The sequence below is a fragment of the Ursus arctos genome, unplaced genomic scaffold (genome assembly GCF_023065955.2).
Source record: "Ursus arctos isolate Adak ecotype North America unplaced genomic scaffold, UrsArc2.0 scaffold_10, whole genome shotgun sequence".
NCBI lineage: Eukaryota > Metazoa > Chordata > Mammalia > Carnivora > Ursidae > Ursus > Ursus arctos.
Genome location: NW_026622764.1, coordinates 3,596,708 through 3,618,200, shown reverse-complemented (window position 1 = coordinate 3,618,200; position 21,493 = coordinate 3,596,708). Strand labels below are relative to the sequence as shown.

General features: G+C 43.3%; 1 protein-coding gene across 1 annotated transcript in view; it reads left to right on the top strand.

The window, feature by feature from the left end:
• Positions 1-21,493, top strand: part of MYO16 (myosin XVI) — a 466,166-nt gene that overhangs the window by 247,891 nt on the left and 196,782 nt on the right. Inside the window, exons 17-20 of the mRNA XM_026493590.4 lie at positions 8,170-8,281; positions 11,362-11,479; positions 12,289-12,360; positions 14,696-14,837. Coding sequence (XP_026349375.3) covers positions 8,170-8,281; positions 11,362-11,479; positions 12,289-12,360; positions 14,696-14,837 — 444 coding nt within the window. The remainder of the gene's footprint in view (positions 1-8,169; positions 8,282-11,361; positions 11,480-12,288; positions 12,361-14,695; positions 14,838-21,493) is intronic.

Genomic DNA, 21,493 nt, shown 5'->3' with positions numbered 1-21,493 from the left:
ATTCTGTTTTTTTCCTGAAGACCACTGGCAGGGTTTCCTCTTTCCAAACAAAATAGTTTGCGGCTAATATATTAATATTTTCATTGGTGGAGATTTATGTATCCGAACCTGTGGTTAATAAAAACCTTATTCGTATCCCGTTGGGGGGGGGGATTTAAAATTCGCTAATACTTTCCAGATAGTTTAAAAACAATAAAGAAAAGAATTTCCTTTTTAGGAGCAAGGTGGGGGCGGTTGGGCAAGAAGGGGCAGTTTACCACCTTCGTCAGTAAACTAGTAAACAGTCCTCTCTGCGTTGATGCCAACTGTTTGCTTTTGCCTTATCTGGTTTCTGTTTACATATTAAACACCCCCAAGTAGAAGGCAGCTTTGCCCACAATAGAGAAGACATTGTTCTTTTGTATTTATAAGGGGCAGATAAACCCCTGAGAGCTTCATCATGTTTAACGTCTGCGAGCTTCTGACGTGGTGAATGGGCCATGCACGGGGCTTTATTAGTAATATCTTTTATTTGTGTTCGAGCCTTCCTTCCCAGTGTGTCCTGGGCACAGAGTTGGCTTGTGTCTGGCCCACGGTGCTGACCAGCAAGCACAGGCTGGGAAGCTGATTTTTCTTTGTTAATTAATTTTATATTGAGATATAATTGACATACAACATTGTGTTAAGTTTAAGGTGTAAGATGTGTTGGTTTGATACATACTATATATATTGTAATGCCTCTATCCTGTCACATAATTATTATTTCTTTCTTATGGTGAGAACAATTAACATCTAGTCTCTTAGCAACTGTGAAGTTTGTAAGTTATGTTGACTGTAATCACTGCGCTGTGCCTTGCGTCTCCAGAATGTATCCATTTGCTAGTTGCACGTCTGTTATTTTAATGTTCCTGGCACCACTGGGAGGTAGGAGCCACTGGCACCCGGAGGGGACACAGGCCCTTGAAATTCCGTGGTGGAGTTTTTTTTGCAAACAGTCGTTGTTTGTATTTGATATTCAGATCATATCACCACTACCTTGAACTCCCACTCCTCGTGTCAGAGTGATGCCATTGACAGGTTTTTATATAATCTAAAGACAAAGCTTCCATAGGACCGAGTTCTTGCACCCCTTGGCATTTATCCTAGAAAAACAAAGACTTCCATTTACCCGAAAACCTGCACATGAATGTTCATACAGCTTTATTCATAATAGTCCCAAACTAGAAACAACCTAGATGTTCCTCCGATGACCACATGGTGTGACAAAGTGTGGTCCATTCCTCCTCCCGTGGAATGCGACTCAGCAATGAAATGAAACAAATTACCGAGACACACAACACGCTGGGAGACTCTCTAGAGAATTATGCTCCTGTTTTTTGAAATTCATAGTTTTATGGAGGTTTTTTTTTTCCTGGTTATATATAATAATCATTGATTCTTGGGAAATTGGAGAATATGTAACAAAAAAAAAAAAAGAAAGAAAAGAAATGTACCTCCAATCTGCCATCTATCCTTCTGTCTTTCTACTTTGGTTTCCTGAAACCTTTTATTTATTTATTTATTTATTTATTTATTTATTTATTTATTTATTTAATATTGATTTATTTATTTATTAGAGACAGCCAGCGAGAGAGGGAACACAAGCAGGGGGAGTGGGAGAGGAAGAAGCAGGCTCCTAGTGGAGGAGCCTGATGTGGGCCTCGATCCCGGAACGCCAGGATCACGCCCTGAGCTGAAGGCAGATGCTTAATGACTGCACCACCCAGGAGCCCCTCCTGAAACCTCTTAAACTCACCCATGGAGATATAGAGAAAATAGCACAGCTCCATGATTCAAAGTTATCCAAGGGAAAGTAAAACTATGAGTCGATCATGGAAGTTACAGAGCGTGCGATGGTGCTGGGTCTGGATGCTGAGCTTTGTGAGGATGAAGACTGGGGGTTGGTTGGTTCTCTATCCGAGTCTGTGTATTTGCCCCTGCTTTTAAAAACCTGCTTAATAGAAACTTTATTAAGTAACACATTTCACATCTATTAGGACTTTGGTGTGACTCATCAATTTAGTAACCGAGAAAGTTACTTTTCCTAGAATTTGCCTCAAGAAGGATTGACCATGCTTAACATTTGGAGAGAAGAAATGAACAGGAATAGTGGTAGAGACAAGGTCTGCTGAGAAGCAGTACTTAACACGTCTCCTTGGGGTGACCAATTCAGCCAACACTTACGATCAAGAGTCTTCACTCTTTAAAAATATAATTTTATATAGTTGATAGCAGTGTTATCACAATTTCTACAAAATTGGACTTCCTAATTTCCAGTGTTTTTGTCCTTTTGTTGTTGTTGTTGTTGTTAATGAAACCTAAGAGCATTTAGTCAGGACTGACTTTCTCAGAGGAACAACAGTGTGTTCTTCGGCGTGTCTTCAGAGAAACATGGGGACTTGGATCTGCTCCTTGGTAGAATATTTCTACTAGTTCCCGAAATCAGGATGGACATAACTTTCCCACCATAGAACTTTATTTTCTACTTTTGATATAATTGACCTACTAAATCAGCTTGTCCTTCCCTGTTTCACAGACAATGGCATTATATAGTAATAATCCACATTTAAACACATGATAAAAATAAGGGTACGCTCATCTTCCTCATTGACTATCTCATTTCACGTCTTTCCTCCACCACCGAACAGAGGGACCAGCATGCGATTACACTCAGTCAAGATTTGTATGGAAGTAAATTTCTGACTTCACATCATTGAATTTACTTCAGTGCACATTATTTGCTTCTTGATAGGACTATAAATAGAATTATCTGTAGTCCTGTTGAGAGCTAAATGTGTTGTTACGACTACGGAGTTTTAATATGTACTGATGACATTTCATAGATGCACGTTAAATATTGCTTCGGCACAGGCACACGTGTGTCAAATATGTGTGTACGTCTGCGTGTCATGCCTGGAGTATGAGCGTAAAGAGTTGAATCGTACGCTTTGAAATTTCTTGGTGTGAAGTGACACTGTTTTACTACAGGGACACACTTAGGGCATGAATATTGCCATCCGACGGCAATAAAAGGTCATCTAACACAACCTAATTTCTAATCCTTGACTTTCTTTTCAGCAAACCCATTTAAGTGGCTGTCGAGCCTCAGCTTACCTACTAATGACAGGGAGCTTACTACCTTAAAAGCAGTGCGTGGCTCTCCAAAAAGTTAATTAGAAAATATTTTCTGATGCTGCATTGAAACCTACCTCCTTCTGGGTTCTCATCACATACTTGGATTTATGTAAAAACCCTATTACATAGCAAATTGTCAATAAAAAGTCATATTGATGATGATGATGATGGGATGATGACAATGACAGTAGCTACAGATTTACCATTAAGGTAGCCCAACTTTACATATTGCCTTTGGTCGGATTACTGTTTGCAGCAATTAAGCCCTTCGGATTTTGCTCACTCGTGCTAAGCCAGTCTTAGTGGTGTGGTGTGAATTTGGGGACAAGATGTATGTTTGGGTCTGGCTGACCTAGACTGCCGAATTCCTTTCCTTAGCTCACCGTCCGATGCACTGGCTTTCCCTTTCATCTTCACCACCACTGAATTCCATTATCACATCAAAGATGCTTCAGCCATGTCTGGGCTGTTCGCTGGAGGCCTCCCCACCGTGGCAGAGACCCCTGCCCAGAGGTAGCACGAGCTCCGCTGCGTTTCCCAGATGCTCCCCCGAGCTGGGAGCTACTCCATTTCCGGCCCGCAGTGCAAGCATAGGACTGGTCTTCCCTGCACGAAACTTGTAACTGAGCTCGGGGAGCCCCGGAGGCTCCATACCCAGTGTGTGCTGGTCCGCGCTTATAGCTGGGGGGCATTCTAGAAGCTTCAGCTCCCTTCTACCCTAAATGGGTGCATGATAGGTTCTCTCTTCAAGGTCAATGTGAGGATGAACTGTAGCAGGGCTTCTAAAAAATACAGTCAAAATGATCAGTTCCCATTGCCTTTCCCTTTGGGTAGAATTAGTCAAACAGTGTTAATCCACATACAGGTTTTAACATTACACAACCCGCATGGTAACTCTTGTGCTCCGTGGTAGAAGCTTCATCTGGAGCATTCCCGCGACTTGCTAAGCCTGTCAAAAACAAAATAGCAAAGATTCTTGGTTCAACAAATGACAATCTCTGATGCTTCTGACACTGGACTCGGAGGTAATCTCTGTGTTGCCAAACATCACTGTTCCAAGTTATATAAGTTAGGAGGAGATGATTTAAAAAAAGATCATTTGAGTAGTAAGTGTATTCTTTTGAGTCATAAAAGAGATGATATAAAACACATTGAGTTCTAAGATTTCAGTCCTGGGAATTGTGGGACCATTAATTATTAGGTGACAAGTTGGAAATAGTCAGATGAAACACTTAACACAGGTTCATCTAAGGTGGTTTCCAACCACTGTGTTTAGATGATGGGAAGACCTCACTGGAGTATGGCTTCCACAGGGGAGTCTGTAACCTGCACCCCCCAATCATCGTGAGCTATTTCCAAGGGTTAGAAACATCTGGAAATACCATGATAATATTGCTCGTGCGGTCGTGAACCTTGCATGCTACTTAATTTATCATGAAAAAATAGTCAAGAAGTGAGAACCATGGTCTATTCCTTTCATCTATTTATCTTATCTGTAGAAGAACAGGAAAACATATTTTATTGTTTAAAATATTCTGTATTGTCAGTAACATTTGTTATAATTTCTCAAAATGTTCCCTGATTTGAATTAGTTATTTGATTAAAAGCTTCGTTAATGACAGAGCACACGGACTAAAATCTGCCCACATGTGCAAGATACACTGTTTCCAGGAAGCACTCACGCTGTACGTGTGCATTGTGACCTGAGTGTAGAAACCGTACCACACACTTGTTATCTTATTTCTTATAAAATCATCATGAACTAGAAGTGGAGAATTTTTTAGTCAATTTTTAATCTACTTATACTCCATTTTCCAGATAAGAAAATAAAGGTTTAAAATGTCATCAGAAAGGGTCAAACCAGACTTGATTCTAAGTCTGCAGATTCTTGGTTGTAATATTTTCTGGGCGTATTTTTCAAGTATTTCTCTGTCTTTGTGTGTAGTTTCATTAATAAATGAGGTCAAAGGGAAAGTGAGTACTTTTAATCTCCAAAAAATAAACTTTCAAATTTTTTTTCTGATACTAACCTTTCCGTTTGAAGATACAGTTTTGCAGATAGCCAAGAACTATACTTCTAGTGATCATTCTAGATGTTACTGAATAGTGGGAGAAATTTTAAACTTATATAGAAGACATTGAGTTCTGTTGTGGGTGGGGGGAGGTCATTTTCATGCCAACAAGTTTTCTGGCCACAGAGGAAAATACAACCAATGTTCAAGCATCATTCCTCCATCAGGCAAACTGCCCTCTGAAATCCTCGATTGTGATTGGGTTTCTCCTGGACCATTTCGTACTTAACACCCCATTGGCAACCACCAAGGTTAATTTCACATGGCTTCCTCCATCCGGGCTGTAACGGAAGTGACAATGCCAGTTCTCATGGCTCCACGCAGCACGTCACAGCTGCTGGAAATTCTCTACCATAAGGACACAAAACATGGGGGATGGGGGCGCTGAAATATTTTAAATGGCTGTAGGTAGGGCTTCTTAATTGATTACTTTTTATTATTGTCCAAGAAACCATGGTATTTTGCCTCTTTGACTCTCTAATGTTCCCAGGGGCCCCTTGTTCTTTGCAAGAGGTTTGGCGACGCCTCTTGATGGGATACTGACCTAGGCAATGGCATCAAGTTAGTGGGAAAGAAAAGACGGCGTCAGGGAGTTGGGAAACTGCTGGGGGAGCCAGGAGAATTGAGAGAGGTTGCAGGTTCCTATTTTTAAGACTTTCGAGGCACTACAGTTTTGTAAATTTTAGGCAAAATGACTCTGACCACCATAACCCAGGTTCTCACTGCTATTGCTGCCCTTGAGCTTTTCCTTTGGTCCCACTGCCCCAACCCCCAACTCAGCCGTCCTGGTCAGACAGCGGAGGACGTCTGGAGAGAGAGCCAGCAGCAGGCGAGCTGGGCTTCAGCCCCACCTGGGCCCTCCGCAGCGGCCCCTAGACTTCTGACACCTCCTGCTTGGCGGTCATATCCCTTTTCCACAGCAGATATTCCAGATTCTTCCAACCTCCTCAAGCCAAGGTCGCCCGGCCATCTAATCCAACTTCTGACTCTTAGAAACACTGAAGCTCAAAGGGGCTGCTCTGAGGTGCTAGCTGCCTCCGGACCCTATTTATCACCTTACCTGGTAGGTCAGAGAGGCCATGTCCCTTCCACCGTCCACCGTACCTGGTTCCAAGCCCTCTTTCCTCCTCGCGAATTTCTGCTCCTCAAAACCCCCACCGCTCCCGTTCTGTCAGCCTCTTATCCGGGTTCCGTGTGCTTCCAGCTCAGCACGTGACTATTCCGAAGGCCCTCCCAGTCCCCACCCCAGAGGCTGGACTGTGTCACTTGTGTGCTTCAGAGCTGGGACCGAGGGAGGAGACGGGCTCACAGCCCCACCAACTGTGATCTGTGTCCTCCCCACAACACCACGCATTTCCTTGTTTCTGTCGTCTCTTTTCTGTCCCCATCCACCAGACTTAAAAGTGTTAGCCTTTTGTTTTCATGACTCTGGCTTATTGTGATTTTCCTTGTCCCTTCCTGAACATTCAGTTCTTTCTTCATCCCTAGAACGTTAGTGTCTTCTTTGGGGTGAGCTCACCCAGTCACATGGTTTCAGTCATCGGCACGTTGATGAGTTCCAGATCTTGTTTTCTAGGCTTTTCTGAATTTCAGGTCCTTCCAGCCGATTATTTTTTGGAATTCTACTCGAACTTCAATGAGTAGTTCAAAGCCAACATGACTGATACGAAATAGAAGACTTTCTCCCTCAACAACATACCCCTCCTTCTGAGAACGCCCTGCTGCATGAGGTGCCTCTGCAGCCCGTTTCCCCAGACGTCATCTTGAAAAGCATCATTAATGCCTCTCTCTTCTCTTCTCTGTGCCGTCTGTCCCCTCACCCAGCCAGATCTGCCTCCACAACACCTCTGCCCCTCCTCTTGTCTTCACCACCGCTGATCCCGCTGGCTCACCCAGCACCCGTAGTAGCCCTGCCTGTTCCTGGTAATCTTCCACTGACTATCAGAATACTCATTTCCACACACCAGTCTGATCCTGCCCTTTCTTTGTTTCAAGACCTTTAGGACAGCCCACCATTTCTAAGACATAATGGCAGCTGTTTTGCAAGAGAGACAAAACTCTGACTACCTCTCCAGGCTCAAGTTCTGCTTCTCTCTCCACAGGCTCGAATTCTGCCGACATGCTTGAGTCCCTATATGCACCATGCGTGGTCAAGGCTGTGTGCCTTGGTATATGTTGCTAAGCCTTCCAGGGGCACCCTTGAGTCCTACATTTGCTTGGAAGATTCTTATTTAAGTGTCAGCTCTTGGAAGGGAAGCCTCTTCCTCTCCCCCAGGCTTTTCTCATCATCCACTCTGGGTTTGGTCCCCTTCCTGAATACTTACAAACACCTCTTGCCCATCTCTGTTATTCTGCTCCCATACTCTACTGTACGTTGTATAGGACATTCTCTCCTTCCTGAGCACAGCAATACACCGCTTTCATTGGTGCTGAGCTTCCCAGGACGAGCCTTTTCTCTTTATACCCTCAGCTGCTAGTACTCTGTATTTGGGAAGGGATCCCTATGTGATTGTTTCATGAGAGGCATAAATCAACAGATTAATCAGCCACCACATAATTAAAGGATATTGGTGAGAAGAAATAATAAGTTACTCTAAATTAAAAGTCTTTAATAAAAGTATTAATTACAAAGCATAGGATAGGACCCAGCAGGTTTCTATGTGACGTACATAAAACATCTGTGACCTTCTCCTTTAGGTAGGAAGGGGACAACTCAGGTGAGAACCAAGTAAAACAGGGTAAATAGGTTCTGGTACAACAAGAACTTTTTTTTCCTTCCTGAAACATCATGTGCTATTATGTGTCAAAGCCTTGTAAACACAGGGTACACAATGTCCAGGTGACTGCTATTATTCTAGAGACCAAATATGGCGGAAGTGACTTCTAACCACTGCAGTTTGACCACAAGCCAAGCCATAAGGCTGTGTGCTTTCTGTTCTCACAGGTATTTGAACCAGACCCTACCAGACGATATGTCAACAGCAGAACACTCTCTGAACAGGGAGAAATTCGCTATTTTGAAACAAGCCCTGAGTGTAATCGGCTTCAGTCACTTGGTGAGTCATACCATAAATATTTCACTGAGAAAGCCACCCTTCGACTAATGTACAAGAGTTATTCATTCAAAAACATGTACCGAGTCCCTATCATATTCCGGATATTGGTGGGAATACTCACGATTTAGCAGAGAATAAGCCTCAATGACTGCCTCCTAGAGTTTACATTCTCGTGGGGGAGTTAGACAACACTGTGCGCAGGGTCACAGGTCCTGTGAAGACAAATAGTGACCAGAGGAGAGGGCATGTCTTTCCAAGAGGGTGGTTGAGGAGACCTTTTCCCAGATGAACCGTGTGAGCAAATAGGTCAAAGAACTGTGCATTGACCAACTCCAGAGAGAACTGGCAAATAGGAGGGAGCTGTTTGGTGCTAAGAATCGCTTTGGAAAGTAACCTGATGACTTACTACCGTACCCTTCTGTGCAACGTAGGGCTTTTCTTTGTTCTTCAAGAATTACCAAACACAATTTAAGATGTTCAAACCACTGCTCTACAATAGAAATTTCTGTAATCATGGGAATGTTCTGGATCTGTGCTCATCAGTATGGTAGGTCCATATGTGTGGCTAGCAGGCACTTGAAATGTGGCTAGTGCCAATAAGGAAATGGATTTTTGATTTTTCGTACTTTTAATAAATTTAAATGTAAGTAGCCTTGTGCGATCAGTAGTTACTGAATCAGACAGCACAGGTCTAGTGGACAAGAGAGCTGAAACGAGCTAAGCCTGGAGACCCTCACCATCCCCTCAAATTTCTCTTCCCCTTACACGTTAGCTGTTCCCTCCTCATTCATTGGTGTCATTTTGAATTATAGCCAGTTCCTCATTGGCAGTTAATATGAGATTGCAGGGGTAACTTTGGAATGCCAGTAGTTAGCAACCTGGATTTAGCCGTAGATTTATATATCTTCTTTTTCTTTTAGTAAGTTGATGGATTTGGATCTTTGTTTTTGCTTTTTATTTTTCCCTAGCCCCCATGGATACAGCTCACGGGGCAGTGAGGTGTGGGGAAGGGTGGGGAGAGGGGACTCACCCTAAAGGAAATAGCTCTGGGTACTTCACCCTCGCCCCACTCAGAGATGGGAATTCTAGGGACACACAATCTTACGGTATCTTGTTTATTCTTTTTTTCTCTCTCTCTAATGATCCAATCTCTCTATTTCTGTCTTTTAGTGACTCCCACCCATTTGCACTTTTCTGTCCTTGCATTTGCTACTGTTGTACTTTTTTGTTATTTTTCCCCCTTCTTCTGTGCCTGAAATTTCTGCTTCCTTCTAGGAAACCGGGATAAAGCCATGGGTAAGGAATCATTCTACCAAAGTATCCGTTGCTTGGAAACAGGGCTTTAAAAATCCATGATTGAGTCTCAAAGGCAGGGCAACCAAAATATGCTTTCCACCTAAGGTAGCTAATAAGAGAATCCAACAATCTTTTTGGTAAAAAGAAATATGTGCATTTTAACAAAAGACATGAAAATAATTGCTTCACTGTGATCCTTTAGGGTGACGGGTATGGTGACATTTTAGCGCATTTAGGAGGGACTGATCATGTCTGGTAAGACTAGAAGGAAGGTATTTCTGGGCTGGCAAGGCCCTCAAGGAAGACTTGCTTATAAGGTGCCTCCCCCTATGCCCTGAGGGATGGCGGGGGACTGTTGCTCACGCTCCATAGACCCAGGACAGCAGCCCTCTGCTCACAGGGCGTAGTGTTCAGCACACCGGAATTCGTAGTGCGGCTAGTGGTCATACTATCTCCACCACTAAACTCTGAGATCCTGGAGGTCCGAACAAAGCCTTCATGACCGTGTCTCCAGAGCCCCCACGTCACAGGGCGCTGTAACATCTACTGAGGAGTGACTGGGTTTATTACAGAGGGGAAGCAGTTGTCAGGTAGCGTGAGGAGTAAACTGTGACCCAAACCAGTGTAAGTGAATAACATTTGAAGCCATACCCTGTGATTTGCGGGTCACCAAAGCCGTGTGTAAGTAATGCCACAATCCCAGAGTATCGTATATCTAAAAACTACTCAGACACCGTCCTTGTCAGCGTTCTCATTTTAAAGATGGTAGAGTTAACCTTTGTGGTGAAAACTAACGGTTCTAGGGGAGATTCATGGAGGTCCTAAGGGCTGCATTGTTCCATCTATATTTTATAAAGCAAATACGGGTTGTTCTTAGTAAATTTTCACAGGCAGCAGCTTTTTATTTCAAAATTACAGATTAGGAAAATGAGAATTTAAAAGATTATGTCACTTGCCCAGCATGAAACTTAACCAGAGTTACTATTGATAGCATGATACTAAATATTTGTTCTAGAGAAGTATTTCTCAGCTTACAACCTTTTCTCGATTTTTCATTGTCGCCACAAAATGACTGTCCATAAACCAAATTTAAGGTCCAATTTCTTTCCTTATGCAGAGTTCCAGATTCTCAGATCTCCTCTTTCAGCAGACACTCTCTTATTTCCTTCTCCCTTCTGCTCAAAAATAGCTCTTGCCAACATCCATTTCTTTCTCTTTTCCTTAAAATACCTTAAAAACAATTAGCATTTTTAAAATCTAGGCATAGATGTTTGTATCGTGCCTTCCTGAATTTCCCAGCAGAAGTGAGAAGTCCTCTAATCATACCATCAGTTTATCGTAGAAGGGACATAACGGGAAGATGGACATCACAGCCCGTGTCCTCTCGGGAAGCCGCCTCAGCGTGCAGCCCCGCGTCAGCCCGGGGAGTACGTGTGCAATCTGACCGCGCCGGTGATGGCCCGCCAGTCCGACCCATCAGGACACAGTGATTCATGTTTCAGTATGAGATCTATCTAGAAACTGTCGATTTATATCAGAGTGCCACTTCCTTACTCTCTTTTAAGGAGCAGAGACATTGATTTAGAGGAAATGTGCATGAAAGCAATTTTGGTTTCTAGCTGGAGATGGGTAGTTCTCTTACCAGACACTCAGGATCTGAAAAGTCACAGCCCCACCAACAGGGTCCACATCAGCTTTTTAAGCTATTAGGTTTTTAAAGGATTTGTCTTTTCATCTTTCTTCTAAGCAACTCTATGTGTTTTCTGTCTTTGTAAAACGCGTAGGAGGTAGAGAATCTGTTTGTGATCCTGGCAGCAATATTACACATTGGAGACATTCGATTCACTGCTCTGACCGAGGCCAACTCTGCATTTGTCTCTGACCTCCAGCTTCTGGAACAAGGTCAGTGGAACAGAGCTCTCATTAACCTCATGGGTGTGCAGCTTTGCAGACCTGCCAGTAGGTGGAGACAAAGTACAGAAAAGCCAGGCAGAAGAAGCCCTTTCTTCCCAGAGCAGAATTCAGAGAGGTGGAAAAATATTAATAATAATAAAAATAATAAGAGAGCTACATCCACTTTGTTCTTCTTTCTTATAAATGGTTTGGGGAATGAATAGCGATACGTATGTGATGTTCTCATGCTTCCCACATTTACAGAGTCGATTCTTAGGCACATACTTGTGTTTATTTATGTTGTTCTAAATATTCTCCACCCCCACCCACCCCTGCCGCCCAGTGTATTTTGGGGGCATGTTATTAGCCAAACATTTTAAACAATATAATTACTTCCCTTCAAAGGTCTTGCCAAAAACCTCTCTATCCCCTTTGAAGTTGCCTTGTTAGTCACTCCCAGATTTTTTCAAAATACCTTCAAACCACAAATCGTCAATGAACATCACATCTTCACCTCATATCAAAGTAATTTAACCAGGGGCCGGGAGAAACACCCAGGGCCATCCGTGAAGGCAAGGAGGGAAAAGACCTGTAGTGATTTAAGGCAGGAGCCCCAGCAGCTCATTAGCGGTGTGATTACTGGAAGCGGTTTCTCTAGTTTACTTTGATAATTAAAGTGGTAGTTCAGTGTTCTGTAATACGCACAGCTCCTAATGGATCTATAGCATAAACTTATAAATAACAACCATAAAGTGTAATGTTCTCGCCATCCAAAAATATCTACTAACCTTATGTTTTCAACGGTGCTTTCATTTTAGTGGCCGGATTGTTACAAGTGCCAACCGACGAATTGGTGTGTGCTCTCACCACTGACGTCCAGTATTTTAAAGGTGAGCTTTATTATCCTCTGACGTTACCCTTTGTGCAGTTGGTGGTCTTCCTTGAGATATGGAGAGCAAATGCAGCCTTCCTTTCCCCACCTCGGGTAACTGTTTCTATGAACTGAGTGCCCAATGAGAAAAGCATTATGAGCCCATTTGGTCACTTGCTGTGACTCTATGTTGGACACCCCTTGAAGCTCTCGAGAGACTGTTTTGATGAACTAGTCACCTTTTCTCGCTTATCAGTCATTTTAGACAAATCATCAATCCAAGAGGACATGCTCAGGTAAGTAATTGGGAGCGTTTGTGCATGCCCTGGCACCCTCGTCAGTGACGAGCGTCCTCTCCCCTCTACGGCGTAAGTCATAAGAAGAGCTGCCGTTTGCTGGGCGCTTATGAGCTGACGGGCGCTGTGCCAAGTACCGTAAATGCTGGGATTTTCACGCTATGAAGTGGGCATCATTTTTTCTTTTTAACAGATGTGAAGACTAAGATTCAAAGTGACTACGTAACTTTGCACGTCGAATCACTAGCAAAGGCACGTTTGGAACTAGAATCTAATGCTGTCCGACTCCCGCCATGACTCTCCACGTGCCACGTGCATCTCTCTGTGCTGTGGGCAAGGAGAGCGGGTTTCCCACATGTGCTTGGTTGTTCCCTAGAAATTGTTGCCCAGCCAACCTTCCTCTTCATGAAAGTTTGAGGACTCACCATCCCTCTGATCTTTTTCTCGAAATCACCTGTCTTTACCTGCTGCTCCTCTTACCTACTTGCAGATGTTTCAGTACATGGCTTATCATTTCTGCCTCCTAGCTCTAGAGGGTTCCCTTCCATGTTCTGGAACCTTATGAATCTCCCCATTATCCAGGCATCTGTGCAAAAGTCATGTTGATGCCTCTTCCTCCTCCTTCTACCCTGAGTAGACCAGACGCCTGTCAGCTCTACTCCACAAATCTCTCTCCTCACTACCTTCTCTTCATTTCTGCCCCCACTGCCTTAAGATGTCATTCCTTCCCTAGATCACGGAACATCCTCTTTAATCTTTTATCTCATATTGTCTCCCTTCCCCACTGCTTCAGGAATGGTCTTTCTGAATCATATTCTGCAAATATGGTTTTCGTCCGTGGACAACAGCCTTTCAATGATGCTTCCAGCTCTTTCCGAGGAAGCCTCATCCCTTTAGGATAACGCAGCATGCCCTTTAGTATTCGGGCCCACTGCACTTTTATGCTTTATTCTGAGCCATGTTCCTACCAGCCCTTGCATCTAACTGTATTGTTTCTTGAACTTCTCCAAAATCATGTCTCATGACTTTTTAAAGAAAACTTGAACTCACCATTAGTATCTAGAATTTACTATACGCATGTTTTTCTGCTTACACTGTCTTTGTGTCTTTACTTGCCTGCCATGTTGGTGACGAATCGACACCCTCAATCATGTTGACTCTGGAGACCTTAACTCTATAATGTCATAAATGGCACACTTGCTTTCATGGCCACCTTGTTTGTTGATCTCGATGGCCTTGAACTTGTAGGTCTCTGAGTCTTCCTTACCTGCTGGTTTTTGTTTTTTGTTTCTTTTATCTCTGCCTATCTCAGAAGAAGTTCTCCTCCACTGACCAACAGTTCACTTAGCTGTTACTTCACACGGTCTTCATCCTACTACTTAACCCCCGGCTCGGCCGTGTGGCCCAGGTTAGCCGGGCTGGCCACAGCCCCGCAGTAGGAGTGCTAGACTCGTCCTCCTCTCCGTCTCTAGCATCAAAGCTATCACAGGCTCAGCTCCACATCGTCCCTGTTTGTTTGTTTTCCTTGGTTTCTTCTGCAGTCTCTTCTAAAACCTTATCACTCAAGATTTCAATCACCGTCTCTTAGAGAATAACATAAACATTTCTACCTGAAGGCCCCAACCTGTTCCCAAACTCCACGCTCACTTTTTGGTTAGCTGGAGCATGTCTTTGAAAATATTTAAAATATGACTAATTTTCCAGATGGCCAGGTTTGCAAAGGCCTTGGGGACAATTCATATTCAAGCCAGAGAGCGGTTATCGGAACACTTGTTAAGAGGGCCCCGCCAACGGTTGGTTCCCTAATGGAGAGGAAATTTTACAGCCTGCTTCGAGATCCACAGCTGTGCTCAGGGTCGGTAACAGCGTCCATGGCCCTCTCTTTGGGAAACATTTTAAGCAAGAACTGGCAGAGACCTCATTTATTAGCGTTGTCGCGTGGTTCTGACACGTTTTGGCGTAGGGGGATGTGGAAGGGATAAAACGGATGTGCTCGGTCTTGTTTGCTTCTACGGGAGGGAAGCCTTGTTCAACCTCCTCTCCTTTCTGCCACTCCAGGAGACACCATCATCCGGCGACACACCGTGGAGATGGCTGAATTTTACCGGGATCTCCTGGCCAAGTCCCTGTTCAGTCGTTTGTTCAGCTTCTTGGTGGGCACCATGAACTGTTGCCTCCACAGTCAAGATGAGCACGGCAGGTAGGATTGACGGACGCGGGTCTGCAGCGTTACTCCTCTTGTCACCGACTGAAGGGGCTCCCCTCCTGCAGGCGCTTTGATTGACACACATTGATGAATTAATCAAATCATATCTCATGCGTAGAGATGCACATGCGTTCTCTCTGGACTGATGGTATTTATGGCCTTCTGAGCACCGAGAAATGTAAAAAAAAATCATTATAAATCTGGGAAGAAGATGTCTTGTTTAAAAATATCTAAAACACTTAACGTTTGTTGAGGAGTCCATGTCTCTCTTAGAACCAATTGGAGGATGTGTTTCTGATTAGTAAGCCTTCTATTTTCTTCACTTATTTGTAGGTTATTTGACAAAAGGTCTCTATGGTACTCATTTTGACTCATGGCCTTAATCACCTTTAAAGCAGTAGCTTTTCAGGACTATTTGATGATCTAAAAATTATAGACCTCCATGGCATCTTGTCAATGGAAAACTTTGTTAGTATTCTTGTCACTAATAATGACCTTGAGCAGGCCATTGAAAGAGGAAATGCATCCAGAAGTTTTCACACGTGTGCTTGTCTTTGAATGAAACCTTTTGAGAATTTCTTTGTTGTCCGTATAGAGTTCTTCACTAAATTCCTAAAAATTGCTGCCTTTGGAGGTTTCTTGGAAAACACTAGAAGTAACACATGTATTAATGGGACAGTTCTTAAAGAAGTGTGGGCATCTCAGAAGACTTCAAGGACAAAGGGACACTGAAGGCCTCATTAAAATGTGCACATGTAAATCTCACAGCACGTCGATACGGTCTGGGATTTGGGATCTAGGTGTAGTATTATCAATATTTTAGTAGCTCTACTTTAGAGTTTGGTATGGTGAGGATTCTTGGGTTTATAATTATTTATTGTCAGTTAGTTTGTCATTTTCCTTTAAATATGAAACTAATTCACAGAATGATACTAATATGCTAAGTCTTACAAATTAATCTTGTATAAAATTATTGGCTGTACTGCTGAAATTGACATTGAAAAAAATTAATGTTATAAATTCAGAGGCACATAGAAACTTTTAGAAAATTTCCAGTTGACATTTATTTATTTTTAAAGATTTAAGTATTATTTTAGAGACACAGAGAGAGAAAGAGAGAGAGAGCACATGAGCAGGGGTGGGGGCAGGGGGCAGGGGGAGAGAGAGAATCTTAAGCAGACTCCATGCTGAGCACTGGGCCCAAACCAGGGCTTGCTCTCATGACCCTGAGATCATGACCTGAGCTGAAATCAAGAGTCATGCTCAACTAGCTGAGTCACCCAGGCACCCCTCCATTTGGCATATAAATCTTACAGAGCCTTAAATTTATGTAACTAGAAAAACTTATACATAGCCTCGATGTTTGACTGCGCGCGCGCGCACACACACACACACACACACACACACAGAAAAATATACAAACATAAACCTTGGAAAGCGAATTATTTCCCTTTCAGTGGGAATATTGCCACTGTGTCAATATGTAAATTTAGGGTGTTAATGCTGTCTTTTAAAATTCTTTACTAAGCAAATGAATGAGGACAAGGATTAGCAGGAAATTAGTAATGATTTAATGTGTTAGAATTTAACTTAGAAGAAACACTATTCTCAGATGAGTCATAATTCCCATGTTTTTCTCTTATTTCTCCCTGCGGTCACCCAAACCTAAATTTAAATCTCAAAATACTGCAAAGAAAGGTTATGTTTGCAGTATTTCTAACTCATTGAAATTCATGGAAAGCTGAAGGATTTGTAGATTTACAGACCCATTTTCTAAGTCTCAGAGAGGTCTCAAAATTTGGATAAACTTAGGCTTTGACTGTTTATGAATTCTCCATTTTTTTGAAATGTGTAATCATGTCAAAACCATTATATAAAAAAACGTGGTTCAAGTTGGCGAGCACTCTTGATGTGGATGGGGAGTATTTTTCACACTACATTTGTTTTTTTTTGTTTTTTGGGCTTTTTTTTTTTGGTAAATTTTGCAAGAGAGAATAACTATAAATAAGATGTACTCTAACAAGTTATTAAAAGAAAACAAGTGAAGTTGAATCAGATGAAATGTTTGTTCTTGGAATGCTGGGCTCGTTTCCTGGATTACAGCAAGATAGGTACAATGCTAATAATATTGTACACTTTAAAAGATGTTACTTTCTCTACCTAGATTCTAATAGGGTCGCTTCTAAGCTAAAATCCTGAGTTATAATGCAGGAGATGGTAATGATTGGTTAATTATGATGAACCAAGGCATTTGCAGTATTTGGCCAGAATCAAGCCAGTAAGATTGCAGTGTGGCTGTCTCCCAGCCTGTGGCACGTCGTGGTCATGATGTCCGTACAGGCTGTGCGCACTGGCCGCGACAGTCTGGGGACCGACCAGGCTGGGGCAGCTCTCATTCAGGGGACACACTTTGTGGTCAGGGCACTCCAGAAGTTGAAGCATACTAAAACTTTATTTATTAGGCTCAGTTGACAATGATGTGGTCCAAGGAGGCAAAAAGGAATAATGATAAAAATATGAACAAAACCAATATATACAATGTGTTGTATCATATACATTATTATATATATGCATTATATGTAATGTATATTACTATATCATATTCACAATCCTATATATAATAATATATATTATGTATCAAAGTATTGTATAACATATATAGTAATATATATAATATATAGCATATATGTATATTTTATATATTATTTACATATATAATAATATATAATATAACTATATACATATATGATAATATAATTTATATCATATACGTATATAATAATATATGTCATGTGTATAATATACATAATATATAATAATGTGTATGATATATGATATAATAACATAATAACTTTGTTTAAAACTTTAGTGTTCACAAAGTGCATGCATATAAACTACCTTCAGAAGGAATCCTGTGAAACAGCCAAGAACAACACAATCATTGTGGAAGCAACGGGAGCTCTAGGACATCCCCCCCACCACGCACCTCCCTTTGAGAATTGCTACACAAATCAGAGTCACGGTGCGTTAACCGCTTTCTGAGACATTTCTTTCTCTAAACTGTAACTTTGGCCTCTAAAGTGAAGGGTACACAGGGTTAATATGTTGTTCCGTGATGCCAGCACGCGCCTCCTTCCGGCCTGGTCGTGATCTCGGGCACAATGACCGCGGGCCGGGCCTCGGTGGCTCTCCCGGCGCGTCTGCCCAGCACCTGCTCACGGGCTCGCCGCCGCCTCCAGTCCTCACACGTCCAAGTGCATGCAGTGCTTTCGTGGTCCTTGGGGGCATTATCACTCAATCTTCACGTCGGATTCATAATCAGTGGAGAAGTAGGACCATGGAGTCAGGCGTTAGGAGCCAAGACACCAGTTCTGTGTATTCTGTGAGGGAGACAGCAGACGCGAGAGGTGCCCCTGAACGCGGACAAGCTGCTTCTGACCTCCACTGTCGCACAGGCTGGCTGTGGCCCCGTCAGTACTGGGGGGGGGGGGGGGGCAGCCGCCCCGGGCAGGAGAGCTCCAAGCCTCCCACCAGGCCTGCCTCCTGCTTGTGGCAGTGGAGGAAGGCCCTCCTGCAGAGGCCAGGAGACTGACAGCCGGTGGACCTTCTGTCCATGGAAGGAAACCCCAGGACGAGGGCAAGTATCTCCCCTTAAGAAGATGTGAGTGTTAATTTAAGAGTTAATTGGCTTGAGGGGCGCCTGGGTGGCTCCGTCAGTGAAGCTTCTGGCTTTGGCTCGGGTCATGATCGCAGGGTCCTGGGATGGAGCCCTGCATCAGGCTCCTTACTCGGGCTCTCCCTTTGCCACTCCCCCTGCTTGTGTTCTCTCCTCTCTCTCTGTTGAATAAATAAATAAAATCTTAAAAAAAAAAAAAAAAGTTGATTGGCTCGAAAGACCCAAGGCCCATCTGATGCAAGAAAGCATGTAGGCTCTGGGCCTCTTGTGCTGAGTGGTTCGGGTCTTTTTTCCTGGTATTTTTGAAAAGATACAGCCGAACCATCTGTCTTATGGTGTGACAGTCCTCCCCTCCTGCAGTCCTCGAGGTGTGGCCACTAGATACATAGAAGACCCTTGTGTCTAGTAGTCCTTGGCCTCAACTCCCCTGTAGATTATCAGCTGACACCCTATGAGCAGTGTAGGCATAGAGAAATTCCATGTTTGAACCACACGGAGATCCATATGTACATTCTTATAACCTCATATGTAGAAAAGTGCCAAGAACACTGGAAACACAGGCCTTCAATTCCATTCTTCACTGGCCAGTTTCCTTCCCAGTGAATCCAAAGCTGTGTGGTGAGGTCCCTTCCCAGGGATACAGCCCTTCTTCTCCCTGAGGAGAAGTCTTCCAACACACTTCTGCTTACTCTTCTCAGGAGATCTTGAGATGATTCCCAGGGTTCCTGTTCCCCAGGGAGTTGGCTTCCATGATCAGGAAGCCTCAGTGTCCTGCAACTTTATGACCCCCTGCTTCCCGCGTGCGCTGTAGCTCCTGTCTGCCCTGTGATGGCAGTTGTGATGTGCGCACACGTGGGGACTGTCACCTCCTGAGTTTCTGTCAGTGAGTCTTCCTACAGCTCTAAGTAGGTTTCTTTCGAGGGTCCACCCGCTGTGTTCCAGAACGTCACCTCAAGCACCAACTGTGGGACAGAGAGGATTCTGGATAAATTTCCTTAATACCTCCCTACTCCCATGAATGATTTTGCCTCATCATTATAGAAATCCTTCTCTGTTTCATGGTAAGGGTTGGCTGTTTTTAGTGGAACATCCAACATGGAAAGCCTTGCTCTTAAGTATCTGTTCTTCCTTTACTTAATAAAATTACAAACCTTTTGAAAAAGATAGTAAGGAGACACATTAAATTTATCTTTCATCTGAAAAGGCAACGTTATGGACAATATTATGTTGGCCCACAAGAAAATGTTTCTTTTATTGCGTCAACATAAGTGAAATTGTCCACAGCTTTTCAGACCTGTAGTATTATTACTCGGTGTAACCACCCTATTAAAAAGTGTGAGTTTTGGTGTCATGAAAACACATGTTTTTCTCATGCCTCACCTTCTCTTAAAGAGTCGATCATATGAGGAGAATATGTTATGGCCCTGAGAAAAAAACAGCAGTAGGTCCCAGGACGTTTCTGATCACAAATTATAGTTCTGTGAATCCTCTTAGGTCCCCAAATATCCAGTTGGAACAGAGATTAAAAGTGTCTCCAGATGAAAGTCCCCTCTTCTGCCACTGGGCCCTAGGTGGTAGGGAACTACCCTCCAGGAAGGGAGTGAGGTAGGCTCCGTGCCCCCAGCTCCCATGGGAGATGGGGGCAAAGACAAAGAAGTGAGGGATGTTTTAGCTGTCTGATAGCTGGGGGATGGTTATCCCTGACCTTTCTGGCCATGCTAAACCTCTCCTCCGTAGTCCTCAGGGGTGAGAAGGGCATTCATTCATTCATTCATTCATTCCCCACGTGTCACCCGTGCTTGGGGCAGTCCATTCAATGCAGGCTCACCGCACAGCGGGCTGGTCTCCACACCTTCCCAGGTGTGCATCTCGGGCAGGATTTCTCCAGGTTGAGGGCAGAGAAGGACTCTGGAATGGAACGCCTTGAGGCATTGCAGACATTTTCATTACTCACTTTTTACAATTTTTTAACAAAACAGAGGCTCTAAACTGCACTTAACTTTTGTAGAGGATATCATCCGTATGATTCTGAAATGAGCTAAGTGTTGGAGATTCTAACTAAAGTAGAATGAATAATAAATACCTTGGTTTACAAGGTGATAAAATAATTTTTGCAACTCCTAAACTTGGACCTGTTTCATAATGCAACATTTAACATCCCTGCGGTTGGACTGGCAATGTTAGACTTAAAATGACTACTTGTGCCTAACGTGGTGCTTTCATCAGAGTTTTGGTGTGGAGTTGGCTGCATGCAGGGGCTCTGAGCAGGAGAGGGGTTGGGGGAACTTTGGGACGGCTCCCCAAATGTCTCGGACGCTAAGACCTGCAGTTTATTTCACTCGTTTTCATCATGCCTTCTGAATACAATGGTTTACGTCCATGAGGCTGGCTGAGACCTAGAGCTTGTGGAGTGAATTCCTTTTTACCACTAGACACACCCTAAGAATAAATAGACGGAGAGTTGAAGACGGTTAGCAGGTGGAGGGGAAGAGGCCAGGTGGTAGAGTGGTGTGGACGGTACACTTTATTTATTTACCTGCTTATTCATTTGTTCATTCCTTCATTCATTTGTTCATTCATTCATTCACGTCTGCTTGTTCTGAAATCCCCATTTTTGGGCAGCACAATCTGGCATGCAAATAGATGCAGTAAAGAAATGGAGTTTCAAGCCTACATATGGAGATTGGGGGGGGAGGTTGTACTGAGCCTTCAGTTTCCTAAATATGCGTGTACTGTATTGCGTTCTTACAATATTTTAGCTCAGCTAAACATAAACATTTAAAAACTTTATGATTAACTGCATTCGGCTTCAGTGACTCATAGAGACTTTGGAAGAGTTCCCCCCAAATGTCTTCAGACACCCAAACCGACAGTTCGTTTGACTCATCTTCACCCTGAGTCCTCAGGCATCCAGGCTTGGTCCTCCTGGCTGCTCCAGGAACTCTGGTTGCTGCCCAGGCTTATGTGAGGATGA